General features: G+C 36.1%; 1 protein-coding gene across 3 annotated transcripts in view; it reads left to right on the top strand.

The window, feature by feature from the left end:
- The window catches only part of FGF12 (fibroblast growth factor 12), a 591,075-nt gene that overhangs the window by 400,009 nt on the left and 176,309 nt on the right, over positions 1-14,757 (top strand). For all 3 annotated transcript variants that reach the window (XM_033213060.1, XM_033213059.1, XM_033213058.1), the window contains one exon: positions 6,284-6,387. In XM_033213060.1, coding sequence (XP_033068951.1) covers positions 6,284-6,387 — 104 coding nt within the window. The remainder of the gene's footprint in view (positions 1-6,283; positions 6,388-14,757) is intronic.

Below are 14,757 nucleotides of genomic sequence, written 5' to 3'. Positions count from 1 at the left end.
ATGCCTGAAAAAAAAGTAGACATTCAATGAATATTATCTCTTGAGTTTTTCTTTTCTCATTTGTTACTTTGTCTCATCTTCTCCTTCCACTTAAAGTTCAACCTGAGAATGACTTAGGTTTTGTAGGTCCTAAAGCTTATAAATATAATTAAATGAAAATTAGATGCAAAATTGAGTATTTACAGTGAGAAAATAAACCACAAAAGTTTAATTTTTGAAAAGCTGGGAACTATCAAAGATGATAAAACTCAGGAAAATAATACAGTATTTTAATTAATTGCCTGATAGCAGCAAGTCTATACATTTCCTTCCCATTATTGTGAATATATAATTTTTCAATATCTTTCCATATGAAAACACTTTTTTATTATACATTTCTTGTAGAGATAAATATAAAGATAATTCAATCTTTCATGTAGCATGATTAATCAAAGTGATCCTTAAATATTTTATAACTTGGAAGTGTTTATTTTAGGTTCACAGCTCATCATTATCTGATGATTAGTGATGTTGAGTATCTTTTCATATACCTGTTGGCCATTTGTATGTTGTTCTGGAGAAATGTCATTCAAGCCTTGTGTCCATTTTTTAATTGGCTTATTTGTTTTTTTTTGTTTTTTTTTGTTTTTTTGCTATTGAGTCATAGGAGTTTCTTATGTACTCTGGATATTGAACCCCTACCAGATATACAATTTGCAAATATTTTCTCCCATTCCGTAGGTTGCCTTTGCATTCTGTTGATTGTTTCCTTTGCTCTGCAGAAACTTTTTAGTTTGATGTAATACCACTTGTCTATTTTTTTGCTTTCATTTGCCTGTGCTTTTAATGTCATATCCAAGAAATAAATCTTTGCCAAGGCCAATGTCAACCTTTTCCCTTATTTTTTTTTTCTATGGGTTTTACAGTTTTAGGTCTCACATTTAATTATTTAATCAGTTTTGAGCGAATTTTGTGTATGGTATAATGTAAGGACCCAATTTCATTCCTTCATATGTGAATACCCAGTTTTCTCAACACAATTTGTTGAAGAGCAATACTTTTCCTTCATTACCTTTTCCAATACCTTTTTTCCGTGAGGTTTTATGATTGAGCTTGGTTTATTGAAGCCAAGAGTACCAGCTCCATTATTTCAGTTTTTAAAGTACAAGAGTCAACTTTACAAAAAGATTTAGAACAAGATACTCCTTTTGGAAAGGACAAGTTTAAGAAGATCTTTGAATGTCAGATTAAATACTTGGACTCTATTTTGTATGTAATTGTAGTATTTAGTCCACAAATGTTTACTGGGATTGCTAATATACACAGAATATATACTACCCTGCGGATTCTCTCTCTCGTTTTCTCTCTGTGTCTCTCTCTGTCTCCTCCTTTCCTCGTATTATACAAGTGTAGTTTCGATGTGAGTTTTGTTTTGGAGAGCTTACAATCTAGTTGTGGTTGGAGAGGAAACAGATTTTTTAGAGGAATAAAACTATAAATTGTGATAAATATAGTCTGGATCCAGGAATAGGGCAGCTAAGAAGTGAAAGAAAGCACTTGGCATTTGGTGTGTCATTTCAAGTATGTCAGGGATTTCAGTGTGAAGATGTAGGGAGAGTGACATTCCAAGCAGAGGGAACTAAGTTAGCAAAAAGATGGAGTTTAGAAGGTAGGAGGAGGAAGAGCAAATTACTAGAAGCACTCAGTATTGAAGTGAAAGTGCCATGTAGCACAAATGTATGTTGTAGATTAACCTTGACTATCAGGCTGAGATGCTTTAGTTTCTAATTTCATTTTTATCTTAAAAAGAACTTTCATTGTAACAAGGAAACCTACATTCCTGGAAAGAATGTGTTTTTGTCATAACCCATATAATAACATTTATTTAATAAAGCTATGTACTTGTAACTGGGCTAGACATTACAGCAGCTACCCTCAAGAATCTTGCATTGTAGGGACAGAGACAGAGATATAAACAAAGAACTCTAAAACCATGTTCTAAATACCATTACAAAAATATACACAAGAAATAAGCCATCTGGAAAAGGGAAGTATTATTTCTGAAGGGCTTTGGGCAAGACTCATGGGGGAGTTCAACAGGTAGGCCTTAAATGATGAAAAGAGTTGGCCAAATTTAGAAGTGGGAAGATAAGCTTTCCAAAAAGAGATAGAGGACAAAAGAGGACAAACTCCAGCCTAGTTAAAGATTGAGGGGGAACTTAGGAAATGGCAAAAAGCTCTGTGAAGCCGGTTACAGCAGATGGAAAGGGTGACAGGTGATAAGCTGGAAATGTGGGTTGGAGCCAGGTTGTAAAGGACACTGGAGACAGGGAGGAATCACTGCAGGTTGTAAGCAGGAAAATGGCATAAGAGGATGCAAGGGACTTAAAGAGTGGGTGGAGTCAAGTAGCCCAGTTACTATGAGTTAGGACAGTGGCTTTGAGGAGTAGTGAAAGGAGTAGCAAAGGGCTCCTGTGAGCTAGAGCCAGAGTGTGCTACTCTGAAGATAATTAATGGATAAGAGTAAGTCATTTGCCGCCTTTTGGGATTTTTAGGAGGCAGATGAGGACGTTTCCAGAGAAACTGTGTTTAGCTTTTACCAATAAAGTCTCATTTCAAATCATTTACTGATTTTTAAAAATGGGCTTGGTAAGTCTTACAAAGCAAACCAGCTAAAAGCCATTATCATCTTGTGGTTCATATAAAACTTTCAAACAGGTTTCTTGTTTTTGTCCCTGCCTAGCATTATCGGTTTGCTGTCATTCTTCATGTATGAAAAATTTTATAGTTGCTTTTCCTTCTATGGTGAGCTACGTAAACCAGTGTTCTTAGCATTTATCCTGGGAAGTCTTTTCTCCTTCTCACAGTAATTGTCAGTGAACTTAATATTTTCCAGTATCTGCTTTTATTTAAAATGAAGTACCTTGCATCTAGTTCATATCTTGCATATTAATTCTGCTTTCATTAGCATCTCTATCAGTTAGGATTAGGGTTGGCTCTGCATTGCACAGAGTAAAATAACAAGGACTTATTTTCTCACATAAAAGCCAGACCTGGGTAACTGAATGTTGGACTTGTGCCACTGCTCCACAAAGCTCTCAGGGACCCAACTCCTTCCAGCTCACCTGCCAGCACCCGCTAGGGAGTAGTTCTTGTTTTTATGGTTTCAGATGATCCAGCTACCATATTCCCATTCAAACAGCAATAGGTAAAGGTTGAGAAGGGGTGCAAAGGACACCTATAAGTTGTCTGTAAGGAAGGATTCCTCAAGTCTGTAATGATGTGATGACTCATATCTCATTGACCAGTAGTGAGTCCATAGGACCTACATCCTACATCTGGTTGCAGGTTGCAGGATATGTAAGAAGATGTAGCTGAATAATCTATTTATTTGCAAGAAGGTAAGAATGGATATTAGAGGAAATTAAAAGAACAAAAAGGGGAGGCCGAGACAGGTGGATCACAAGATCAGGAGTTCGAGACCAGCCTGGCCAACACAGTGAAACCCCATCTCTACTAAAAATACAAAAATTAGCTGGGTGTGGTGGTGGGTGCCTGTAATACCAGCTACTTGGGAGGCTGAGGCAGGAGAATCACTTGCACTCCAGCTGAGTGACAGAGCTAGACTCTGTCAAAAAAAAAAAAAGGAACAAAAAGATGAAATATGATGTTTCGAACAGGTAGCCCCATTAGAGAGCCTGAAAGCCTTTGTTTAGATGCATTTTCCCCTGGGTTAACTCTAAATCTTTTTGTACTTCTAACAATTAAGGTAATCATTCTGTCCTAAATTCTTCATAGCATTTATGGTTGAGGATCAAATATAATTAATGAACGTATCAGCACTTTGAAAATTGTTACACAAATATAAAGTATTATATTTTAAAGCATTAAAACAATCTGCTGAATATAAACTAAAAAATATTATTGAGGCAATATGTCAGTTTTTACAGTAGCCTTATGGTAACTTTATTTGACAAACAGAAGAATTAGGTGTTCATGACAAATAGCTCTTCGAGAGGACACGTCTCTGAATCACTTTCAGAAACATGACAATGCATTTGGTTCTATCAACTCTGTGCAAGAAGGATTATCATGTGCGTTTTACAGATAGGAAAACTAAGGCAGAGAAGTTAAATGAATAGCTCAAAGCCATGTAACTTAGTGGAGGGTTTAGAAATTATGTGTCTGCAAATCTCATACTCATAATCTATGTTTTTGCTCTAGTTTTCATATGGCACACATCTTGTTGCCCATTTGGTAAAGTCTACATATCTAAGATTAGAACGACAGGCTCGCAGTTATTTATCCTTATTTTATTTACATGGTGTTCTTTCTCATTTTCCCCCAATATAAATCAAATCCTCCAATCTGCCAGTCCCTTTCTGCATACACACATTACTCTGCAAAACCACCTAACTTCCTGCCTCACTAAAATGTTTTCTGTTCTTGGTTTTCTCAACTTCTGCTTCTTCTTTAAGTGTCAACTCAGGTTCCATTTTCTGTGTAAGGCATTCCATGAATACTTCAGGCCACACAGAGCTTCCATTTTCCTGAACTTCTGTAATATAGAGAATATATATATAGAATGCATATATTACATTTAATTATAGAAGTAAATTATACACTGTATCATATTATTCCATATGTTGTAGCTTTTTCTCCCCAACTAGACTTTGTCTAGTTCTTGTATTTCTTAAGTTGTTTCAGTAACACAAGGATACTGGTAAGAATATAGCAAGAAATAAAACCAGTTCAAATCTAAATTGAGCCAACAATTAATCTATGAGAAACTACTTATAGTTTCTTATCTAGTCTCAGTTTTCATGACAAATGTGGAAATGGGTTCAAAGAGGCAAAAAGACTGTCAACAGCTAAGAATGGAATCCTGTTCTACCAAACCTGTGGTCTAACGCTTGATCCTCTACAACTGTCCATTGAACATTGACTAAAAGCCAAATACTGTGAGCGTGTGTGTCTGCGCGCGCGTGTGTTTAGCTTACTATTGTAGGTTGAGAGAAGCCCAGAAAAATAGAGGCATCCCTGAATAACAGTAGCCCTCGGGTTAATTTATATGTATTTTGTATTAAAAACTAAGAAGACGAGAACCGAGAGGAATTTTATCAATAGAAAAGGTGGATAAGAACTTCTAATTAAGCCAAGATACTGAAATGAACTGCAGAGATATTTTCTTATGCATACAACCATGAGATACTTCCTTCATATCCACGTTGCCATCTACAGAACCTAAGTGTATGATTGCTTTTCTTCCATGTGCAATGTGAATTGTTTCAGGGTGGGGGCAATGTTTTCTGTTTATGCTCATTGTGTGATCTCAAAAGTAACTGAAGTTGTCCCAAGGACAGAAATACATTGTTGGAAGAAAAACAGAAGGTTCTCTTAGGTATCTTTTTTTCTGATCTATGAATTCCTTCTCCAAGTGGACATATAGACTATTGAGTACTTTGAGTGATGAGCAACTCAAATATGTAAAGACTGCAAGCATGTTCCCATTTCATCTTAGGATGTTGAATTACTTTTGTCAAATTAATTCTTAATGGTTTTGAGTATATGTGTGTGTGTGTGTGTATATGTGTGTCTACACATATACATACACACATTTATTACATATATATACACACATATATTTTTCCCACCTGAATATAAATATATAAAATATATCCTTTATAGCTTAAGCTATCTATCAATCATCTCTCCATCTGTTTATCTTTCTTTATTTACATGTAAAAAATTGAGATATCAAGAAAAAAGTTTTGTCTGAATGTTATCACCAATAGGTCAGCAAATTTTGCATTCTTCTTCTGTGTTCAATATAACGTTTGGAACAACAAGGAAAAAGACTAAAAACAAGAAGCTTTGGACTGTTGTAAAGATAATATTTTGTTATTTCTTATGACTACAGATATATTTTCTCCTGTTGAGAATTTTTTGGTTCATATTATTTGTTTGTTAGAAAAAATTATCTTATATTACCCTGTTTGAGGGTAATTTTTAGGATCAGGAATCCTGAAATCTCAGACCCAGTTGGGCCTTTAGAGACCTTCTAATCCAACCCCTTTGTACAGAGTTTATGTAACTTACCTGAAGTTACATAGGTAATTAATGCTGGCGCAGGGTCAAGAAGTCAATTTCCCTCATTTTTAGACCTCTATTTCTTTCTCTCTCTCTCCATTTTTCTACCAAGTTCAATTAATAGGTTTTAATTCTCAAAAGAATTATTAGAAGAAAAAAGATTATTTATTCAAAAGGTCACTGATCCTTTCCTCCTTTCTTTTTCTCCCCCCAGCTCTCTTCAATCTAATTCCCGTGGGCCTGCGTGTAGTGGCCATCCAAGGAGTGAAGGCTAGCCTCTATGTGGCCATGAATGGTGAAGGCTATCTCTACAGTTCAGTAAGTACATTGTAGTGTGTATTTGTGTGTATGTGTGTGAACTACCACTGAGAGGTAATAGAGTAACCATCATGTTAGGCAGGAAAATTGGAAGTTGAAGTCATTTTATATTTTGTGATCCCGTTTTTCAATATTATTTTGAGGTTTTGTAATGTAGAGTGTTAAGGACCATGTCTTGTTGAATGACTATATTGCAGTTACTCTCCATGCAATATAAATTTCTTGTGTCTAGCTTCCATTTCTGCAGCATATTCTCCTTTTGGAATTTTACCTTTCTGTTTAATTCAAAAAGCAAGATATTTTTCTTTTCTCTTGTTATCTCTCCTTTAAGCATAGAGGATGGCTCAGGAAGGAAAATTCTTCAATTTGTCTGGAAATAGTCTCTGTCCTACCATGGAGAAAAAAACTTTCATAATGGATTGTGGCTTTGTTTGTATTTAGTAGGTCTATGTTTCATCTACTGTGTCAGAGTCTCAGAATAACTTTAACTTAAAGGCAATATGAATTTATGGAAAGAGCTCTGGATTATGAGAAAGGATATTTGAGTTTTATTTGCATTTCATGTACTATCTTGATATCCCTTTGGGCAAATTATCTTCCTCTGCTGGCTTAATTTTGGACCTTTCAAATGAGCATGTTGGACACCATGTTGTATCATGTCTTCTTTCAAATCCCAAACTGGCAAAATTAGGTAGCATCAGTGGCTATGTTATCAGCACTGACATATTTTAAAGTTACGAACACAATTCTGATGCTAGTCTCACTCTCAGGATAATAATTTATGTGTTGAGGCTGGGCGCGGTGGCTCACGCATGTAATCCCAGCACTTTGGGAGGCCGAGGCGGGCGGATCACAAGGTCAGGAGATCGAGACCATCCTGACTAACACGGTGAAACCCCCTCTCTACTAAAAATACAAAAAAATTAGCCGGGCGTGGTGGTGGGCACCTGTAGTCCCAGCTACTCAGGAGGCTGAGGCAGGAGAATGATGTGAATCCGGGAGGCAGAGCTTGCAGTGAGCCAAGATCGTGCTACTGCACTCCAGCCTGGGTGACAGAGCAAGACTCCATCTCAAAATAATAATAATAATAATAATAACAATAATAATAATTTATGTGTTGAGAGAATGTGGCTGCACTGAATGGTGTGTGTGTGTGTGTGTGTGTGTGTGTGTATGTGTATTTCCGCTTTCCTGTAAGAGAGTTGGCTATTTGTAGTTCATGAAAAAAATTCATTGGAAATCATGATTACAGATTTCCACCCTTACTTTCTATGATCTCAGTAAATAGCACAAGGTTATTTTGGAAGTTCCCATATGTCTACTGGATTCTAAATTAGTTATTGACTAGTTTTCATTAGACTCTTCCAATGTTCAATTAAACAAATCTCTGGTATATTGGAGCTCAGACATTGATACCATCAAATATGGTGTTTTTACATGCTGTACAGAAGAAGCAACCTCAAAGTCTCTCTGAACTCCCTCTGCCTCCTGTGGCTCAATCCTATCTCTCCCAAAGCACAGGATGAAGTTGTTGTCTGGAGTTCCCTTATCTGCCTAAGCTCGGACCTGCCAAAGAAGAAAACAATTACCTTTGGTCTCTTCCCTGAGTTTTCATTAACTGAACTCCTATCACAGGAAGAAAGACTGAAGTTCATCAATACACCTAGACAGCGTTTTGTCACAAACCATGGTCTACTCTGCAGATCCAAAAGACTTTGTCCCAGCTCATTTTATGTTCTTTAAGTTCATTGAACTCCCCCCAAAATCATTTGCTATCGCTATAAAATCGTCCACACCTCCCCATCTCCCTTTCCTCTAAAAAGAAGGGTATTGACCGGGCCCCGTGGCTCACGCCTGTATTCCCAGCACTTTGGGAGGCCGAGGTGGGCGGATCACGAGATCAGGAGATCGAGACCATCCTGGCTTACACGGTGAAACCCCATCTCTACTAAAAATACAAAAAATTAGCCGGGCGAGGTGGCGGGCACCTGTAGTCCCAGTTGCTCAGGAGGCTGAGGCAGGACAATGGTGTGAACCCCGGAGGCGGAGCTTGCAGTGAGCTGAGATCGCGCCACTGCACTCCAGCCTGGGCGACAGAGCCAGACTCCATATATAAAAATAAAAATAAATAAATAAATAAAAAGAAGGATATATAACCATGTATACCACATTTCACATGGTGGGGTGATCACGCTGTGATTCTCCCCAGTGCACGTTAATAAATTTGTATTTCTTTTCTCCTGTTAATTAGCCTTTTGTCCATCGATTTTCACTTAATCTACAGAGGGGGAAGGGAAAATTTTCCTTTGGCTCCAACAGGTACATCATACTTGCTTATTAGTAATACATCTGTCATTTGTATTACAATTATGGAAGTTAATATTTTACTCCTGAAAATATTCAGATCAAAATATACACTTACATGCTGTATGTGTACATATACATTTTTTCAAAGTTTCTGCTCAAAATAACACTTACATACATTTTCAGTCAAAATAATGGGCCCTCTTAGTGTGTCACAGCTCTGACAATTCTTCATGTCCAGTTATTGTGAGTCCATTTTAAATGTAAGAATTAAAATAAGAAAAAAGACAAGATGATGTTATTTTGAATATTTCTAGTTAGTCTTACTTTAAAGATTTAATCAGTCATTAAATAAGCAGCTAAATGTAGACTGTATTATGTGTATTTAAAAGGTCATAATTCAGATTATAATTCCACAGAAGCTGTAGAGTTCAGTTTATTAGACTAGAGTCGATCCCCAAAAGTCCATAACAAAGAAAAACACAGAAAGTTTGACAACAGTATTGTAAGCAGGAGACAATTGTATAAGGGAAGGAGGGAGTTTAGAGGGATTGCTGGGTTGTGGTTTCATCCTCTGAAGCTTTTCAGATATGCATTCCTTCTCTCTTTCTGGCTTAGATCTGAGGTTAAGAGGGGGTGGGATCTTGAGCCACAAGAGAGAGTTTCTTTTGTGATGGAGTTTACCTTTGTAAACCTAGTGGGGCATCTAGATTTTCAGTTCTTCTCTCCACTTAAGTCAAACTTGCCTCATAAAATCACAATGCTTTCCCCTGGTGAGTTAAAAATCATCTGTTAACTTTGACTTTCCTGAGGTGTTTCTGGTATGCATTAAGGCTAGAATTCCTTTGAAAAGCAATTTTCTATGTTGTGGGCAACACTGTAGTTGGGCAACCAATAAGGGTCATAACTGCAGTTCATTGAGAGAGAGGAGAGGGTTGAGGCAAACTAAGAGAACCTAGATAAACTCATTTAGAACCCAAAAGATTCACAAGTAGTATCATTTTTCTAGTGTCATTTACGTCATTTACCTGGCTTCTATTTATTTGTAAGCTAGGAATTAATTCCCTTGTTACTTTTGATTTCTATTTCTTCACCAGGAAGCAGGAGGAGAGAGTGTCAAAGATGGAGTGACTGTTAGGTCTAAAGCTCAGAGCTGTAGTTTTAAGAATTGCTCTGAAATTTTGTGTTTTAATAGGTGAGTTTAATCCATATGTATTTGATGAGATTATTGATGTATCTGGATATGTTTTTACCATAGTAGTGTGTATTTTTCTAAATTTCCTTTTGCTTCTCTTTTCTTTTTAAAAAACATCCTGTTGTTTTATTCACATGATTTTATTTTATTAAATTCTTCTGCAAGTTTGTAACCCTAGACTATATTTTTATTCCTTTAGTGGTTAGTCTTATTTTTTAAAATCATACATAAATAACGACATACTTTGCTAAATATTTTTTAGTGTTTCTGTCTTCCTTTCCAACAGCTTATGGATACTATGGTGTTTTCTTTCTTGTAAATACCACAACCTTTCTTGCTGCCAGTTTGATTAGTTGCACTTTAAAATAAAATCATATGGACAATTAGTTATTTTATAACTAATTATTAAATTAATGAATGTTTTGAATAATTTGTATGCATAGAATTTTTGTTTGTGTGTATATATCAAATTTGGTCTCTGATTTCACTTCTCTTCTAAACTAAACCTTTGATTGTTTTGTGTGTGAGGGTGTGTGGATGGTGAACTTGCTTTTGGTATCCATGAAAATGTTTTCCTTTCACTTTCATTCTTGAATTGCAGTTCAGGTAGTTATAAAATTCTGAGTAGACCAATATTTTTCTCAGCATTTGGAAAATAATATTACATTGGTTTCTGGTATCTATTGTTCATTAGGAGAAGTTGCCATCAGTTTAATATTCTTTCCTTTGTAGGTAATCTCTACAGAAACTTTTTTCTGCCTTGAAAAACTAAAATTCTGTATACCAATTGAACAACAGCTCTCTTTCCTCTCTTCCCCCAGCCCCTAGCAAACACCATTTTTTACTTACAGTTACAAAGAGTTTGACTCCTTTAGATATCTCATATAGGTGGAATAATGCAGTATTTGTGCTTTTTGTAACTGGCTTATTTCACTTAGCATAATGCTGTCAACATTCATCTATGTTGTAGAATATGACAGGATTTCTTTCTTTTTAATGTTTAAAATATTTTAATGTATGTTATGTGCATTCCACATTCTGTTTATCTATTCATCTGTTGATGGACATTTAAGTTACTTTGACCTCTTGGATATGAGATTACTGCTGCAATGAACATGGGTGTACAAATACCTTGTCAAGATCTTGCTGGGTGATATAGTAACTCTGTTTTGTTTTGTTTTGTTTTGAGAAAACACCATACTGTTTTCCCTATCAGCAGCATCATTTTACATTCCCACCAACAGTGCACCAAAGCTCCAATTTCTTCACATCCTTGCTAAGACTTGATACTTTTTGTTTCTTTTGATAGTAGCCATCCTAACAGGTGTGAGATGATATCTCATTTCGTTTTGATTTGCATTTCTCTAATAACTAGTAGTAAAGTAATGGGCATCTTTTAACTTACCTGTTAGTCATTTATAAATCCTCTTTGGAGACATGTCTATTCAATTCCTTTACCTACTTTTTAATTGAGTTGTTTTGTGTTGTTGTTATTGAGTTGGAGGAGTTCTTTATAGATTCTGGCTATTAAGCCCTTACCACTTATATGATTTGCAAATATTTTCTCCCATTCTGTAGGTTACCTTCTCACTCTGTTAGTTATTTCTGTTGCCATGTAGAAGTTTTAAAGTTGCATATAGTCCTATTTGTCTATTGTTGCTTTTGCTGCTTATTCTTTTGGCAAGATATAGTTGCCAAATCCAATGTCATGAAGAATTTTTCCTATGTTTTATTCTAGAAGATTTTTTGTTTGTTTGTTGTTTGTGTTTTATTTTTTGTTTTTTGAGATAGAATCTTGATTTGTTGCCAGGCTGGAGTGCAGTGGTGTGATCTCAGCTCACTGCAACCTCCACCTCGTGGGTTCAAGTGATTCTCCTGCCTCAGTCTCCTCTTATGCATAGATTTGTAATCCATTTTGAATTAATGTTACATGTGGTATAAGGTAAGGGTCCCATTTCATTCTTTGCGTGTGGATATACAGTTTTTCCAACACCACCTGTTGAGAAGCTAACCCTTCTCCATTGCATAATCTTGTTGAAGATGATTTGACCACATATTAGAGGGTTTATTTCTAGGCTCTCTGTTGTGTTCCATTGGTGTTTGAGTCTCTTTGTGCCAGTATCATACTGTTCGATTACCATAGTTTTTTACTATGTTTTGAAGTCAGAAAGTGTGAGACCTACAGCTTTATTTATTTATTTTTCTTAAGATCGTTTTGGCTATTTGAGGTTCCTTGAGATTTGATATAAATTTTGGAATGGAGTTTTCTATTAACGCAAAAAATGACATTGAGATTTTGATAGGAATTGTATTGAATATATAGATTGTTTCCTGTAGTATGGACATTTGAAGAATATTAGGTTTTCTGATTCATAAACATGGGATTTCTTTTGACAATGTTTCGTAGTTTTCAGTATACATGTTTTTCAACTCCTTGATTAAATTTAAACTCACAACGCCTTTTAGAAAGGAAGACCAAGATAATTTTAATGGTATTAAGTAACTTTAACAAATTGAGTAAATAAAAAGTTCCATAAGGCATCTCTTTCTCAAACAAAAGAAGGTTAAGCATGTTGGAAACTTATGTTTCTGAAACACCTTCTTTGATAGTTCAGGAAATACCATTCTGTGTTACAATCTGTTGAAACAGATTTTTCTACAAATTTTACCTTATACATAGACAGTGCCTTTTAAAAATTTTGCTGTTTAACCAGTTTTGATTTAAAATGTAATATCCTTTAATGTTTTATTCTTTTTGAGTTTTAAAAGTTTTTGAAAAAAACTTGTAAGACCACCTACATTTTCTCAAATGTTCACAGTGCTTAAAGGCATTTCGGTTGGGAGTGAGGAAGGAGAGGCATATTTTCATTTTATACAGAAAAGATAAAAACCAAGTAAGTCCTCGACTATCCTCTGTAAATTTACTCACATCTTTTTATATTTGAGTTGCTTGAACTGAAACTTGTTTAAATAAAACAAATGTAGATAAACATCATTTGGTATGACATTAGTTATAAAGCTAGATTTTCAAATTGTGGTTAGAACACTAGTGATATAATATTTTAGGTAACTTGATAGAATAGTATGTGTGATAAAATATGTAAAGAATAAAAACAATATTTACTAAAGTACTATCACTGATACTGTTATGTTTGCCTTTTTCTCTTCTGTACCTATGTAACTCATAATTTTCCTTAAAGCTCAGCTCAAATCTTACCTGATATGTCACCTGTCTCCATTGTCCATCCTCTGTGAGAATTAGATGCTACTTCTGCTGTAATATTGGAGCACTTGACTTTTATTTTGCTGGTGGGCATGAATTACATCGTATTTATCTTTGCTATCTGGGCCATCTGGGCTACGTATTTTTCCCAACCACAGCATTAAACACATTCCCTGGGAAAGGAAGATTCTCAATAAAGACTTGTGGAATTTTAAAGAATTGCCTATTTCAAGTATAGATGGAACAAATTTCATACAATTGTTGCACAATTAACTATGATTACATTGATCAAAGTTTAATTGGTAGTCTTACAAACCACTGCACAAATGCTGGTTTGTCCTCAAAGCAATCTCAGCAAACCTAAAGTTTGTTCAATACATACTGATTGAAACTCTACCACATCTCAGGCACCAGACTGCATACCAAGCATATAAAGGTGGATGAAATAGATACAATTCTTATTTTGTTATGGTTTTCTCTTATAATCATAATTAGTTAGCTGTTGTGAGGGGTTTAGGCCAACTACAAAGTTAGAGGGCATAGTCCTCAAGGCTACCCTCACTTCTGGCACCAACTGCAAGTTTGTGGCCTCACAGAATCACCTTTGGAGTGATAACTTTCCAGAGGGACTCACAGAACTCACTGAAAACCATGGTTATACTCATGGTTACAGTTTATTGTCAGGAGAGGGACAGATTAAAATCCATCAGGGGAAGAAATACTTAACGCAGGATTCAGTAGAAGTACCAAATACTGAGCTTCTATTGTCGTCTTCCTATAGAGTCAGGACACGTGACTCTTCGGGTACCAACATGTGATAATACGCATGGAGTGTCGCCAACCAGGAAGCTCACCCGAGCCTCTGTGTCAAGAGATGTCATTGGCACCTGTTACGTAGGCAGGATTCGTTCATTGGCCATGTGCTTGATCCCAGCCTCTGACTCCACAGATATTGTGTGACCCAAAGCCTCTACCCTAAATCATAGTGTTATTCTCTATTTAACCCAAGGCTCTCAGGCAAACACAAATTACCTTCCAGAAACCAACGGCAATGACTGCACCTCTTTGGGGGCAAGTTCTTTATGCGTCCAATGTTCAAGTGAAGTGAATGCCAAACTCCATAAATATGTACCTGTGGCTCTGTCTCCAATCCTAGTCCCTCACTCTTCTGACTACCATCTATTTTCTTACCCCTGCCCAGAAGAAGAAAATGATGAAGGAAAAGAAATTTATGGGTGTAATATCTGGTGTATCAGCACTTGGGAAATGAAAATATAACTTACTGCTTTGTATAACTTAGGAGCCTTGACATTTGCATCTAGGAAAATGGCGCTTAAAAATAGTGCAGTTTGAACCTGGGCAACAGGTGAGTATCTGTCTCTACAAAAAATTTCGAAATTAGCTGGAGATGGTAGCATACACCTGTGTTCCCGGCTACAAGGGAGGCTGAGGTGGGAGGATTGCTTCAGCTTAGGATATCAAAGCTGCAGTAAGCCATGTTTGTACCATTGAACTCCAGTCTGGGCAGTAGAGCAAAACCCTGCCTCAAAAAAAGCAATTTGTATAATTTGAAAAGTGTCTAGAACGTACACCTAGGCAAAACATTGGACCTTTTTTAATGGATAGTTTGATGTGCTTAGCACACATA

The sequence above is a fragment of the Trachypithecus francoisi genome, unplaced genomic scaffold (assembly GCF_009764315.1).
Source record: "Trachypithecus francoisi isolate TF-2019V2 unplaced genomic scaffold, Tfra_2.0 Lachesis_group0, whole genome shotgun sequence".
In the NCBI taxonomy this organism is placed as follows: Eukaryota; Metazoa; Chordata; class Mammalia; order Primates; family Cercopithecidae; genus Trachypithecus; species Trachypithecus francoisi.
Note: the sequence above shows the minus strand (reverse complement) of the source record. Positions and strands in the feature narration are given on the sequence as shown.